Here is a 16,926-nt window from a genome sequence, read left to right as displayed (position 1 = left end):
TGTGGAACACACGGCATGATGAAACATATATGATACGAGATGCGAGCCAAAACCCACACTCAATAGTTTAAACATTGTGACCCATAATAAGTATCACTTAATCAATGTGATATTACAAATTACAAAAAAACACGCCCCATAACACCTGTCAGCGTCAGTGTTATGTTGTTGACGAGGTATTAACGTTGCTGCTGCTGACTACGCTGTCCATGTTGACGGTGCCTGCGAGGTATGTCTGTGGATTTATTCTGGAATCTCCTGGTAATGTGTTGTGCTCAGTCTAACATTCAGCCACCAATCCTGCTCTGTGTAATCTGTACACCGCAGAGTAAACTAGTTGTGACCCTGCGGGGTGAGTGAGGACGGACCTGTCCGTTTGTACCATCTTGCTTCAAAATTGGTCAGTGTGTGCGACACATGTATGGTTCCAGATAAGCACGGGGCAAGTTCTGCGACTGTAAACTGAATCCCTGGTGTGGTGACCGTTGTCCGAGCGAGTGTGCGGCTCCAGAAGTTGTGGTGGACATGTGCCCGTGCACCCCCCAGTGTCCGGACGCTGCCCCATACTGTCCTCCTAGGTATCTCTGCCCGTGCACCCCCCAGTGTCCGGACGCTGCCCCATACTGTCCTCCTAGGTATCTCTGCCCGTGCACCCCCCAGTGTCCAGACGCTGCCCCATACTGTCCTCCTAGGTATCTCTGCCCGTGCACCCCCCAGTGTCCGGACGCTGCCCCATACTGTCCGCCTAGGTATCTCTGCCCGTGCACCCCCCAGTGTCCAGACGCTGCCCCATACTGTCCTCCTAGGTATCTCTGCCCGTGCATCCCCCAGTGTCCGGACGCTGCCCCATACTGTCCTCCTAGGTATCTCTGCCCGTGCACCCCCCAGTGTCCAGACGCTGCCCCATACTGTCCTCCTAGGTATCTCTGCCCGTGCACCCCCCAGTGTCCGGACGCTGCCCCACACTGTTCTCCTAGGTATCTCTGCTTCTGGGATAATGACTGTCCCGGGTCAAGGAAATATTGTTGAAGATATCCCAGATTTTCTATAACGGCTGTGAATTACAATGTAAACAGAAGCCCCAATACTCCCTGCTGGACAAGGACAGGAATTCAAGGACAAAACACATTATTTAGTGTTTCCCCTAGGCCATGTTTACTTGAAAGCCTGCCCTTCTTTTAATACAATAACTGATATTAACACTTGGAGGTTTTTAGTTTCTTTAGTTTCAAGTTGAAATTACATGACATAACTGTGCTCTTTGAGTCTTTAAGAATCATATGTGTAACCGGGGGTGTTCAGTCATGACACACAGGTCGGGTTTTAAGTTTAAAGGCTTTATTGGCGGAGTATACGTCAGAACAAACGCCCTGAAACATATACACATCAATGAGTACATAGATATGTACACACATGCATATGTAAAGGTACATTACAATCACAATCATAATCACAATTAATATTTATATTCATATATATTCACACATTTAATCAAGCTGATGACGTGGTATAATGTAGTCAACTCATACATTTATCAAATACATTCAAGGATAAACTACACTGACTATGAATACATATGATATACATAAAGACTAGTTTTTATAAATACACAACAATATTTATAAGCGTACCCTGTGGTTAGTACTGGGGCGCGGACTGACTGCACCAGTTGATTATAGCAACTGCATCTAAATACAAATAAATATACAAATATAAATACTATGGAAAGACTGGGTAACATATCATGTATGACCCAAACCATACCCGTGAACACTTCAAATCATACACACATAGTTATAGACAAACACATAAATGATAAAAAGTGAATACTCGTTCACTCATTCTCAAGGGCAGAAATAGGAAAGTGAAAAGCTGATGTCCAGGTGAATTAAACTGTGTATAGACTTACTGTTTTAGTTAAATTACATTTTTTGGTTATACCTATATTGATTATATAGATAATATTAAAACATGATTTTACTATAACTGATTAAGCACTATATACAAGTACATAATTGTAAAATACAAAATGCATAACTTACCTGTAATAATGTCTGTTCAGTCCCAGTCTACAGTGGTTGTGTGCTGTGCTGGTGAAGTGCTCAACATTAGTATTTTAAACAAGGCCAATCAAGCGTAAGCTATCTTAAACAAAGGAGTGACCCAAGCTATGCAGTCTAACCCCACAGCTACCCAAAGGCAGTTAAATAATATTAAAGGTGAATTAAAGACAAGTCAACGAGGAGCTAAATAGAAAGGAAGTTTATTTTATTCTGTACTTCACAGTAAAAATTAGTACATTATTTCATTACAACAGTGAATATATACAAATATGTAAAATACAGATATATACATATGCAACACTGCCACATATGCATGAATAACTAACATAATCTGTCATTGCATGATGGGTGCCCCTTTTGAAATTATGTCGCCCTGCCCTTTTCGGATCCTTTGGTGAAACATGAATTATTTCTTGTAATGTTCTGTTATTTGACAAAGAAAACGGGATCAGAAACTCGGCAAGACTGTTTGCTCCGACATGTGAATAAGAACAAACATTAAATAATGTTAATGGAGCGGATTAACACGAAACCTGACACGTGGGACTATCTGTGAAGATGTCAGTAATCACTGTGGATGTTACAAAACATGTGATACACGCTTCCGTTGTCTGCAGAATTCAAGAGGTGTGTGTTTTGTTTCTGCAAATAGAATATTTACAGAAATGCGGTGCTAAACTGTCATCATAGGTTCCAAATGAGTGCAGGGATTAGTACGTTGGTTGAAATGGTTAGGAAAGGTCAGAGAGAGGTGGTTTGCTTACCACGAACATTCACTCCTAGTCTGTTGTTCGTGACATTATTAAACTATGAACGTGACTACGTTTTGCCGTTGTATGCTGCTTGTCTGGTGTTCCCACGTCAAGTGTCAACATGATTAACGAGCACATGTCCTTCACATTCATTCCGTCTTACTCCACTTGCATAAAGAAGCTGCACAACATGTCGCTTGTCACATTGGTAAGTGTTGCAAACTTACATTTACTTGTCGATATCTCTACGCCTCGCGCTTGTAGATGTGAATGATGTGGGGGAATACCATGAGCTCAATGATGTTCTTGACAAACCAGGAAATATAACCCACACAAAGATACTGCCATGCTGTAAGATATGTAACTCTTGAACTTCACACCAGAAGTACAGTTTTAAGTCGCACGGAATATTAAAATAAGTGTAAATATTCGAGTCTGGACTCGAGCATTCCACTGATTGGCCGTTCAGTTAGTAGTACAAGCATGAGTTGCAGGAGACCATTTCCAATCGTAAGTTCTATATTATACGGCTACCACACACTATTCATCTTATTGAAATACATATTGGGGCGTGGATTTCACTGCATACCAATGTACACTTTTTGAATAGCGATAACTACATAAAGGTGTCTTCAATACATTTCCAGGTGATTCTCTGCTGTGTGACCAGCTGCATTGCCTACAGTCACAGACCTGACCCATGTGTAGTAGGTGTTATTTCCACTCTATTACTGCTAGGGCTGTGTATCGGCAAATATATTGTATTGCAATATATTGCGATTCAGGTACCTGTATTGCGATACATATTGCCATATATTGGGAGCTTAATTGTTTGACAGTGAGTGATACTAATTGTGCATGTCAATCCGATTTTCTACATTATAAGTATTTTAACATATATGTTATGGCACAGCTATCTCAAAATTGGGTTGCATAGTCAGGGATTCTATGTTCTTTTTTATAATTTTCTTTAAGTATTACAGTATGCCGTTTTGTCATTGAATAACGAATAACATTCGTTGTGAATGAAATTACATTGTATATGTAGATTTTAGTTTAAACCATAACGATAATCACAAAAACTTCATATATGTTTTTAACCCAATATAACGGTTCTCAGAAAAATATTGCAATACGTGTCGTTTGAAAAGCGTATTGCGATATACCGGTACTACCTTGAAGTTCTAAAATTACTGCACGATGTCACCTGAACCATGTGCAGTAGGTATTCTAGTTCCTTTCTATTACTGCACGATGTCACCTGAACCATGTACAGTAGGTACACTAGTTCCATTCTATTACCGCACGATGTCACCTGAACCATGTACAGTAGGTACACTAGTTCCACTCTATTACTGCACGATGTCACCTGAACCATGTGCAGTAGGTATTCTAGTTCCTCTCTATTACCGCACGATATTACCTGAACCATGTGCAGTAGGTATTCTAGTTCCTCTCTATTACTGCACGATATTACCTGAACCATGTACAGTAGGTACACTAGTTCCTCTCTATTACTGCACGATGTCACCTGAACCATGTACGAGTAGGTACACTAGTTCCTCTCTATTACTGCTCGATGTCACCTGAACCATGTACAGTAGGTACACTAGTTCCACTCTATTACTGCACGATATCACCTGACGCATGTGCAGTAGGTATTCTAGTTCCTCTCTATTACCGCACGATGTCACCTGAACCATGTACAGTAGGTACACTAGTTCCACTCTATTACCGCACGATGTCACCTGAACCATGTACAGTAGGTACACTAGTTCCACTCTATTACTGCACGATGTCACCTGAACCATGTACAGTAGGTACACTAGTTCCTCTCTATTACTGCACGATGTCACCTGAACCATGTGCAGTAGGTACACTAGTTCCTCTCTATTACTGCACGATGTCACCTGAACCATGTGCAGTAGGTATTCTAGTTCCTCTCTATTACCGCACGATGTCACCTGAACCATGTACAGTAGGTACACTAGTTCCACTCTATTACCGCACGATGTCACCTGAACCATGTACAGTAGGTGCACTAGTTCCTCTCTATTACTGCACGATGTCACCTGAACCATGTACAGTAGGTACACTAGTTCCTCTCTATTACTGCACGATGTCACCTGAAACATGTACAGTAGGTACACTAGTTCCACTCTATTACTGCACGATGTCACCTGAACCATGTGCAGTAGGTATTCTAGTTCCTCTCTATTACCGCACGATGTCACCTGAACCATGTACAGTAGGTACACTAGTTCCTCTCTATTACTGCACGATGTCACCTGAAACATGTACAGTAGGTACACTAGTTCCACTCTATTACTGCACGATGTCACCTGAACCATGTACAGTAGGTATTCTAGTTCCACTCTATTACTGCACGATATCACCTGACGCATGTGCAGTAGGTATTCTAGTTCCTCTCTATTACCGCACGATGTCACCTGAACCATGTACAGTAGGTACACTAGTTCCACTCTATTACCGCACGATGTCACCTGAACCATGTACAGTAGGTACACTAGTTCCACTCTATTACTGCACGATGACACCTGAACCATGTACAGTAGGTATTCTAGTTCCTCTCTATTACTGAACGATGTCACCTGACGCATGTGCAGTAGGTATTCTAGTTCCTCTCTATTACCGCACGATATTACCTGACGCATGTGCAGTAGGTATTCTAGTTCCTCTCTATTACTGCACGATATTACCTGACCCATGTACAGTAGGTATTCTAGTTCCTCTCTATTACTGCACGATATTACCTGACGCATGTGCAGTAGGTATGCTAGTTCCTCTCTATTACTGCACGATATTACCTGACGCATGTACAGTAGGTATTCTAGTTCCTCTCTATTACCGCACGATATTACCTGACGCATGTGCAGTAGGTATTCTAGTTCCTCTCTATTACTGCACGATATTACCTGACCCATGTACAGTAGGTATTCTAGTTCCTCTCTATTACTGCACGATATTACCTGACGCATGTGCAGTAGGTATGCTAGTTCCTCTCTATTACTGCACGATATTACCTGACGCATGTACAGTAGGTATTCTAGTTCCTCTCTATTACTGCACGATATTACCTGACTCATGTACAGTAGGTATTCTAGTTCCTCTCTATTACTGCACGATATCACCTGACGCATGTGCAGTAGGTATTCTAGTTCCACTCTATTACTGCACGATATCACTATTACTGCACGATATCACCCGACGCATGTACAGTAGGTATACTAGTTCCACTCTATTACTGAATGATATTACCTGACGCATGTGCAGTAGGTATTCTAGTTCCACTCTATTACTGCACGATATCACCTGAAGCATGTACAGTAGGTATTCTAGTTCCACTCTATTACTGCACGATATCACCTGACGCATGTACAGTAGGTATACTAGTTCCACTCTATTACTGCACGATATCACCCGACGCATGTACAGTAGGTATACTAGTTCCACTCTATTACTGCACGATATTACCTGAAGCATATACACTAGGTACACTAGTTCCACTCTATAACTGCACGATATCACCCGACGCATGTGCAGTAGGTATTCTAGTTCCACGCTATTACTATACAATTATAGACTCTTGTAGAAGTCGTTATCGGTTTTTATTGACCTGAGTAAAACAATATTGTTTTTCTCAGGTCAATAAAAACCGATATCGACCTCTACAAGAGTCTATAATTGTTTTATTATATAATGAAAGAGAAACGGGTTTTGACATAAACTTTTAATGCACACACTGTGCCATCTATCCGAGTGATCTGATTGGCTGAAAAGTTGGAGAAGCCCCTTCGTACGGGATTCCTTGTCTATTTTTAGTAACCCAAGTCAATATCGTAATTTATCAGAAAACTCAAGTCAATATCGTGTTTTGTAGTCAATCATGTGACGGTTTTTTGACCAATCGTGGTACAGGAAAAATACTACCGATATAGTAATGCACGATTTCACCTGACCCATGTACAGTAGATATTCTACTTCCGCTCTATTACTGCACGATATTACCTGACCCATGTACAGTAGGTGTTCTAGTTCCACACTGTTACTGCACGATATCACCTGACCCATGTACAGTAGGTGTTCTAGTTCCACACTGTTACTGCACGATATTACCTGACCCATGTACAGTAGGTGTTCTAGTTCCACGCTATTAATGCACGATATTACCTGACCCATGTGCAGTAGGTATACTAGTTCCACTCTATTACTGCACGATATTACCTGACCCATGTGCAGTAGGTATACTAGTTCCACTCTATTACTGCACGATATTACCTGACCCATGTGCAGTAGGTATACTAGTTCCACTCTATTACTGCACGATATTACCTGACCCATGTACAGTAGGTGTTCTAGTTCCACGCTATTAATGCACGATATTACCTGACCCATGTACAGTAGGTATACTAGTTCCACTCTATTACTGCACGATATTACCTGCAGTTGCCCATGCACACCTTGTTGAACAACTTTACTGCTGTTGTAAATGTAAACGTTTACTTAACAAACTGATCTTGTTTTTATACATCTCACAAGGTCTCGGTTGGGGGATAACTAGAGTAAAGTGTATGTGATATAAAGAGATAAATATAGTAAAGTGCATGTGATATAAGGGGATAACTAGTAAAGTGTGTGGGATATAAGGGGATAGCTATAGTAAAGTGTGTGTGATATAAGGGGATAACTGTCGTGAAGTGTATGTGATATAAGGTGATAACTATAGTAAAGTACATGTGATATAAGGGGATAACTAGTAAAGTGTATGTGATGTAAGGGGATAGCTGTAGTAAAGTGTATGTGATATAAGGGGATAACTGTAGTAAAGTGTATGTGATGTAAGGGGATAACTGTAGTAAAGTGTATGTGATATAAGGGGATAGCTGTAGTAAAGTGTATGTGATATAAGGGGATAACTGTAGTAAAGTGTGTGTGTGTGATATAAGGGGATAACTGTAGTAAAGTGTGTGTGATATAAGGGGATAACTGTAGTAAAGTGTGTGTGATATAAGGGGATAACTGTAGTAAAGTGTATGTGATATAAGGGGATAACTGTAGTAAAGTGTGTGTGTGTGATATAAGGGGATAACTGTAGTAAAGTGTATGTGATATAAGTGAATAACGGTAGTAAAGCGTATGCGATATAAGGGGATAATTTTAGTAAAGCGTGTGTGATATAAGTGGATAACTGTAGTTAAGCGTGTGTGATATAAGGGGATAACTGTAGTAAAGTGTGTGTGACATAAGGGGATAACTGTAGTAAAGTGTATGTGATATAAGGGGATAACTTTAGTAAAGTGTGTGTGAAATAAGGGATAATTAGTAAAGTGCTTGTGATATAAGTGGATAACTAGTAAAGTGTATGTGATATAAGGGGATAGCTGTAGTAAAGTGTGTGTGATATAATCTAGCTACCTCTGCTGCACACACAGTCTTGTTGAGTGAACTGACCATAAGCAAGATGTGGTTCCTAAAAGTGAAAAGCAGACACATTAGTAGCCTTTTATTCCTTTCGTAGTGCAGCCCATGGGTCATACTACATTACAACGGTACAGTGTAGTGTAGCCCATGGGTCATACTACATTACAAAGGTACAGTGTAGTGTAGCCCATGGGTCATACTACATTACAAAGGTACAGTGTAGTGTAGCCCATGGGTCATACTACATTACAAAGGTACAGTGTAGTGCAGCCCATGGGTCATACTACATTACAAAGGTACAGTGTAGTGTAGCCCATGGGTCATACTACATTACAACGGTACAGTGTAGTGCAGCCCATGGGTCATACTACATTACAACGGTACAGTGTAGTGTAGCCCATGGGTCATACTACATTACAAAGGTACAGTGTAGTGTAGCCCATGGGGCATACTACATTACAACGGTACAGTGTAGTGCAGCCCATGGGTCATACTACATTACAAAGGTACAGTGTAGTGTAGCCCATGGGTCATACTACATTACAAAGGTACAGTGTAGTGCAGCCCATGGGTCATACTACATTACAAAGGTACAGTGTAGTGTAGCCCATGTCATACTACTTTACAAAGGTACAGTGTAGTGTAGCCCATGGGTCATACTACATTACAAAGGTACAGTGTAGTGTAGCCCATGGGTCATACTACATTACAAAGGTACAGTGTAGTGCAGCCCATGGGTCATACTACATTACAAGGTACAGTGTAGTGCAGCCCATGGGTCATACTACATTACAAAGGTACAGTGTAGTGTAGCCCATGTCATACTACTTTACAAAGGTACAGTGTAGTGTAGCCCATGTGATACTACATTACAAAGGTACAGTGTGGTGTAGCCCATGGGTCATACTACATTACAAAGGTACAGTGTAGTGCAGCCCATGGGTCATACTACATTACAAAGGTACAGTGTAGTGCAGCCCATGGGTCATACTACATTACAAAGGTACAGTGTAGTGTAGCCCATGTCATACTACTTACAAAGGTACAGTGTAGTGTAGCCCATGGGTCATACTACATTACAAAGGTACAGTGTAGTGTAGCCCATGGGTCATACTACATTACAAAGGTACAGTGTAGTGCAGCCCATGTCATACTACATTACAAAGGTACAGTGTAGTGTAGCCCATGGGTCATACTACATTACAAAGGTACAGTGTAGTGCAGCCCATGGGTCATACTACATTACAAAAGGTACAGTGTAGTGTAGTAGCCCATGGGTCATACTACATTACAAAGGTACAGTGTAGTGCAGCCCATGGGTCATACTACATTACAAGGTACAGTGTAGTGCAGCCCATGGGTCATACTACATTACAAAGGTACAGTGTAGTGTAGCCCATGTCATACTACTTACAAAGGTACAGTGTAGTGTAGCCCATGGGTCATACTACATTACAAAGGTACAGTGTAGTGTAGCCCATGGGTCATACTACATTACAAAGGTACAGTGTAGTGCAGCCCATGTCATACTACATTACAAAGGTACAGTGTAGTGTAGCCCATGGGTCATACTACATTACAAAGGTACAGTGTAGTGCAGCCCATGGGTCATACTACATTACAAAGGTACAGTGTAGTGCAGCCCATGGGTCATACTACATTACAACGGTACGGTGTAGTGCAGCCCATGTCATACTACATTACAAAGGTACAGTGTAGTGTAGCCCATGGGTCATACTACATTACAAAGGTACAGTGTAGTGCAGCCCATGGGTCATACTACATTACAAAGGTACAGTGTAGTGTAGCCCATGGGTCATACTACATTACAAAGGTACAGTGTAGTGTAACCCATGGGTCATACTACATTACAAAGGTACAGTGTAGTGTAGCCCATGTCATACTACATTACAAAGGTACAGTGTAGTGTAGCCCATGGGTCATACTACATTACAAAGGTACAGTGTAGTGTAGCCCATGGGTCATACTACATTACAAAGGTACAGTGTAGTGCAGCCCATGGGTCATACTACATTACAAAGGTACAGTGTAGTGCAGCCCATGGGTCATACTACATTACAAAGGTACAGTGTAGTGTAGCCCATGTCATACTACTTTACAAAGGTACAGTGTAGTGTAGCCCATGTGATACTACATTACAAAGGTACAGTGTAGTGTAGCCCATGGGTCATACTACATTACAAAGGTACAGTGTAGTGCAGCCCATGGGTCATACTACATTACAAAGGTACAGTGTAGTGCAGCCCATGGGTCATACTACATTACAAAGGTACAGTGTAGTGTAGCCCATGTCATACTACTTACATAGGTACAGTGTAGTGTAGCCCATGGGTCATACTACATTACAAAGGTACAGTGTAGTGTAGCCCATGGGTCATACTACATTACAAAGGTACAGTGTAGTGCAGCCCATGTCATACTACATTACAAAGGTACAGTGTAGTGTAGCCCATGGGTCATACTACATTACAAAGGTACAGTGTAGTGCAGCCCATGGGTCATACTACATTACAAAGGTACAGTGTAGTGTAGCCCATGGGTCATACTACATTACAAAGGTACAGTGTAGTGCAGCCCATGGGTCATACTACATTACAAAGGTACAGTGTAGTGCAGCCCATGGGTCATACTACATTACAAAGGTACAGTGTAGTGTAGCCCATGTCATACTACTTACAAGGTACAGTGTAGTGTAGCCCATGGGTCATACTACATTACAAGGTACAGTGTAGTGTAGCCCATGGGTCATACTACATTACAAAGGTACAGTGTAGTGCAGCCCATGTCATACTACATTACAAAGGGTACAGTGTAGTGTAGCCCATGGGTCATACTACATTACAAAGGTACAGTGTAGTGCAGCCCATGGGTCATACTACATTACAAAGGTACAGTGTAGTGCAGCCCATGGGTCATACTACATTACAAAGGTACAGTGTAGTGCAGCCCATGGGTCATACTACATTACAAAGGTACAGTGTAGTGTAGCCCATGGGTCATACTACATTACAAGGTACAGTGTAGTGCAGCCCATGGGTCATACTACATTACAAGGTACAGTGTAGTGTAGCCCATGGGTCATACTACATTACAAAGGTACAGTGTAGTGTAACCCATGGGTCATACTACATTACAAAGGTACAGTGTAGTGCAGCCCATGGGTCATACTACATTACAACGGTACAGTGTAGTGTAGCCCATGGGTCATACTACATTACAAAGGTACAGTGTAGTGCAGCCCATGGGTCATACTACATTACAACGGTACAGTGTAGTGCAGCCCATGGGTCATACTACATTACAAGGTACAGTGTAGTGTAGCCCATGGGTCATACTACATTACAAAGGTACAGTGTAGTGTAGCCCATGGGTCATACTACATTACAAAGGTACAGTGTAGTGCAGCCCATGGGTCATACTACATTACAACGGTACAGTGTAGTGCAGCCCATGGGTCATACTACATTACAAAGGTACAGTGTAGTGTAGCCCATGGGTCATACTACATTACAAAGGTACAGTGTAGTGTAGCCCATGGGTCATACTACATTACAACGGTACAGAGACAGAGAGAGAACATTCACCATTTAACTATTAACGAACAAAGAGGTTCATTGCTATATGAGTAGAAAGAGTTAATTGTAGAGTGGCCACATTACTTTAACGACAATAACTTAATACACGTATCTAATGTCGGGAAAATATGGTACGGTATATTTGTGGAATATATTTATATCAGTTGGTAAACAGTACAAACAAGAACGAAATGATGTTTGCCAATGCATAGCATGCCCTATTTTGATAACGGATCATCAATTCAAATCTAATTTGACAGCAATGAGATACTGCTCACAATCGTTTGAAGATATATCATGTCAAACATATCATGTGCAAAAACAACACCTGACAAACCTGACAAACTTCATTCCTTGATAAGATTCCCCACATGGGTACAATGTGTGAAGCTTATTTCTGGTGTCCCCCGTCGTGATATTGCTGGAATATTGCTAAAAGCGGCGTAAAACCAAACTCACTCACTCATTCCTTGATAAAATGTGTTCTATCACAGGCTGAAGAATATTGTCACCTGTATCGTGTCCATATCTAAAGCCTACTTGGGACGGCAACATATTTCACAGGGAGTAGCTATAGTCCAGAAAGACTGCTTTGCATTCGGGACAGATGCATATAATTTGTCTGATGAACCTAACATGTCACCAACTCTGTAAACGTTGGGATTTAGGTGATCACCAGTTTTTATACTATGGAATAATAATACCTGTACTCCACTATTCCACTAGTCGTACAGATGCAAAGCTAACGCTATAATTAAACCTCAATATACGCTACCAATATATCCTTCGATGTCTTAAAGAATTCCGAAATAAGACTGTCCTCGCCATCAGCCTCGCCTGTCGTATGTCCTTTAAGTAAAAACCAGCATGAGAATTAACAGTTTCACGTTTTTGAAATAATCAAGACACGACCCGAGGACAACGTATTAAACACACTAAGCTCTGTTGTTTGAGAAGAATCTAATGTAAAACTCTCCAAATGTTCAATCAGCTTGAACACCCATATTGCAGATCAAGTGGTGTCCCCCCAACATGGCGTGTAAGGTCCGGTTCTCTCACTGCATCCTGGGTCCATGTCCACCACCACGTCCTGAGTGTGTACCCCAAGGTGAGCATATCGTACATGTTGAATATAGTTAGATAATGCCTTCCCTGATTTTAGTTTAGGTTGCCCGCGTGTGATACTAATCTCCGTGAGTCGAAGCAGTGACCTTGGGATTCCTATAAGTGAGACTTGACAGTCACACCTCTGAGTCAACACAAATACACTCGCAGATCGTGGAATCAGTGGACCAGGCATCACAAACAGATTTGTAATCAGTGTCATGTTAATTTGTCTTCCAGACGTTATACATCAAACATACAACTCAATGTTCAGATTTGTAATCAGTGTCATGTTAATTTGTCTTCCAGACGTTATACATCAAACATACAGCTCAGTGTTCAGATTTGTAATCAGTGTCATGTTAATTTGTCTTCCAGACGTTATACATCAAACATACAGCTCAGTGTTCAGATTTGTAATCAGTGTCATGTTAATATGTCTTCCAGACGTTATACATCAAACATACAATTCAATGTTCAGATTTGTAATCAGTGTCATGTTAATTTGTCTTCCAGACGTTATACATCAAACATACAATTCAATGTTCAGATTTGTAATCAGTGTCATGTTAATTTGTCTTCCAGACGTTATACATCAAACATACAATTCAATGTTCAGATTTGTAATCAGTGTCATGTTAATTTGTCTTCCAGACGTTATACATCAAACATACAATTCAATGTTCAGATTTGTAATCAGTGTCATGTTAATTTGTCTTCCAGACGTTATACATCAAACATACAGCTCAGTGTTCAGATTTGTAATCAGTGTCATGTTAATTTGTCTTCCAGACGTTATACATCAAACATACAACTCAATGTTCAGATTTGTAATCAGTGTCATGTTAATTTGTCTTCCACACGTTATACATCAAACATACAGCTCAGCGTTCAGATTTGTAATCAGTGTCATGTTAATTTGTCTTCCAGACGTTATACATCAAACATACAGCTCAGTGTTCAGATTTGTAATCAGTGTCATGTTAATATGTCTTCCAGACGTTATACATCAAACATACAATTCAATGTTCAGATTTGTAATCAGTGTCATGTTAATTTGTCTTCCAGACGTTATACATCAAACATACAGCTCAGTGTTCAGATTTGTAATCAGTGTCATGTTAATTTGTCTTCCAGACGTTATACATCAAACATACAGCTCAGTGTTCAGATTTGTAATCAGTGTCATGTTAATTTGTCTTCCAGACGTTATACATCAAACATACAACTCAGTGTTCAGATTTGTAATCAGTGTCATGTTAATTTGTCTTCCAGACGTTATACATCAAACATACAGCTCAGTGTTCAGATTTGTAATCAGTGTCATGTTAATTTGTCTTCCAGACGTTATACATCAAACATACAACTCAGTGTTCAGATTTGTAATCAGTGTCATGTTAATTTGTCTTCCAGACGTTATACATCAAACATACAACTCAGTGTTCAGATTTGTAATCAGTGTCATGTTAATTTGTCTTCCAGACGTTATACATCAAACATACAACTCAGTGTTCAGATTTGTAATCAGTGTCATTAATTTGTCTTCCAGACGTTATACATCAAACATACAACTCAGTGTTCAGATTTGTAATCAGTGTCATGTTAATTTGTCTTCCAGACGTTATACATCAAACATACAGCTCAGTGTTCAGATTTGTAATCAGTGTCATGTTAATTTGTTTTCCAGACGTTATACATCAAACATACAACTCAGTGTTCAGATTTGTAATCAGTGTCATGTTAATTTGTCTTCCAGACGTTATACATCAAACATACAACTCAGTGTTCAGATTTGTAATCAGTGTCATGTTAATTTGTTTTCCAGACGTTATACATCAAACATACAACTCAGTGTTCAGATTTGTAATCAGTGTCATTAATTTGTCTTCCAGACGTTATACATCAAACATACAACTCAGTGTTTAGTATTGGTAATCTGACCGTACAGACGCGTTACGAGCCAACCTATCTCCCCAACAGTCGCTTCTGTTTCAGTGAAGCTTGGCGTGTGTCCCGTGGAGTCTCCCATCACAGGACTGTGTACAGCGAGGTGTGACCACGACGCCGATTGTCCAGGCGACAGGAAGTGTTGTGGGAGCTGCCCCAGAGTATGTAAAGTACCCATATCAACTGTGAAGAATGGGGTGTGTCCTAAACTCTCCCAGTGCCCGGAGTCCCTACCATCTTGTCCTCTGAATCCACATTGCAGCACAGACCAAGACTGTCCCGGCAACAGGAAGTGTTGTGGAACTTGCCCCAGGATGTGTATTGATCCTGTTGGCTACTGACTTGTATTTAACACTTCAGTTTCAATAAGTATAGTGGCGACCTGTGATGTCTAGTGTTACCTTCAGAGACTCTGCACGAGGCAGTGATGTTAATGATGAGATACATTCCTCAATCACTGAATACTTTGAGTTAGGTCTTGTATTTCCGAAAAGTTCCGATATTTAGATTATCACTTACTCACATGCTTCACATGCGGTGTTAGATTTTCTTGAGCGTGATCATCTTCCAACCGAGGCAATAGGCCGATCCAGTCCCGGCCGATAAGCCCCGCCCACTTCGTTTTTGACGTTAGGGGGGACAACCACTGACGAATCACCATGGCGTCACCGCCGGGGAAACGTGACTGCGAACGTTGTTGCTGAATTCTCTTGTGGTACTTTGGTATCCGTCGTTTGTGAATGATATTTAAAAAGGATAGTTATACGTATTTTATTTTAATAGATTTTAGTTGACTGATTGCAACTGGCGAGTGAAAATGAGTTACATGCCCGATGAAAAATCGTCCCGACCAGTTGCTGAGAGTAGGAAGCGTATTTTCTTTCGTACCAAATACTCTATCTAGCAATTCACGTCCGTCTAAATATCAGATATATGCAGGGGACGGGTAACTGAATTATGTTATTTGTTTGTGTTCTGAAGGCATTTTGGTTTTGTCACTAAAACTGCTCGCCCAAACGCACTCGGTGCATACTAGGCGTATCACCCGAACACACCCGGTGCAGTGCACGGGAAAAACGAATAGGTTTTGCATATATAAGACGGTGGTCAGCGATACACGGACCATTCGCTCCTTTCTGCCATTCGGTGCTGTTCGTTACATGTCGTGTGTTGGCATTTATTTAGACTACGAATGACTTAGATGTTAGATATTAGATGTGTAGGTTCAATTGGCTATTGTGGCGTTAGGTTGTTGAACTTGCATTAGTGTGTTTAAGGGTTAGACAATTAGCGGTATTTAGCAGTTCGTTTCATCTCAAAGTTCATTTAGAATCACTTAAGAGAATCACGTTTAGTTCTTTGTAAATTTCATAGTTTTCTCACTTATAATAGTTATCACGTTTAGTTCCTTGTTTTAGGCCAAAAGGTAAGTTCGAAATTTTAGTTGATTAGGAATTCAGTTAATTTGCATAGCTCTGCCCAATCGTTTTATTTTCCACTGCGCAACAGTTTGTTTTTCTCAAAAATTCCCATCGTAATTATATAAAAATCCGTGAACACAACCCCGTGTTCAAGTTGCAGATCGTTTCGGTATCTATAAATAGATTGTCAACACTGCGCGTGGCGCCTTTATGTATCTATTCGTTGTTCAAATTTAGTTACATCAATAATGTGTAAACATGGCTTTCTACCTTTTAATGAACAAAGCAGAAACATATTTCCCGTCTACGACTTCGTGCACCTTATTTGTCTGTATATATTTAAGTAACAAATCACAGCATAACCTATTTAATCTCTTTGGGGAATCTGGAAAATGTGATTGGGCTTATAAACATTATGTTTCCATGGATGTATCTGGACATACCCAGAAGAAAATATTCAGCAGCTAATCTGCAGCAATTCTCAGTAAAATGTCCCTCTTCAAAATCTGTACACCTTCCTGAAATGACACTGTATATAAGGAAATCCTTTCCAGTTTATTTTTCTATGAGTACTTTGATGTAGAAACTTAATTTACAAACT

At 40.6% G+C, this 16,926-nt stretch overlaps 1 protein-coding gene across 1 annotated transcript; it reads left to right on the top strand.

Annotated features, from left to right (window-relative positions):
- The first annotated feature begins 2,967 nt into the window (after positions 1–2,967).
- Positions 2,968–16,630, top strand: LOC124281292 (perlwapin-like). The gene is made up of 4 exons (XM_046717319.1): positions 2,968–3,023; positions 3,463–3,522; positions 12,865–12,961; positions 14,953–16,630. Exons 1-4 carry the CDS (start codon positions 3,006–3,008, stop codon positions 15,243–15,245), a joined length of 468 nt encoding a protein of 155 aa, XP_046573275.1. The 5' UTR covers positions 2,968–3,005; the 3' UTR covers positions 15,246–16,630.
- Positions 16,631–16,926: the final 296 nt, after the last annotated feature.

The sequence above is a fragment of the Haliotis rubra genome, unplaced genomic scaffold (assembly GCF_003918875.1).
Source record: "Haliotis rubra isolate DU_JTF1 unplaced genomic scaffold, ASM391887v1 Scf281, whole genome shotgun sequence".
NCBI classification, from domain to species: Eukaryota; Metazoa; Mollusca; class Gastropoda; order Lepetellida; family Haliotidae; genus Haliotis; species Haliotis rubra.
Note: the sequence above shows the minus strand (reverse complement) of the source record. Positions and strands in the feature narration are given on the sequence as shown.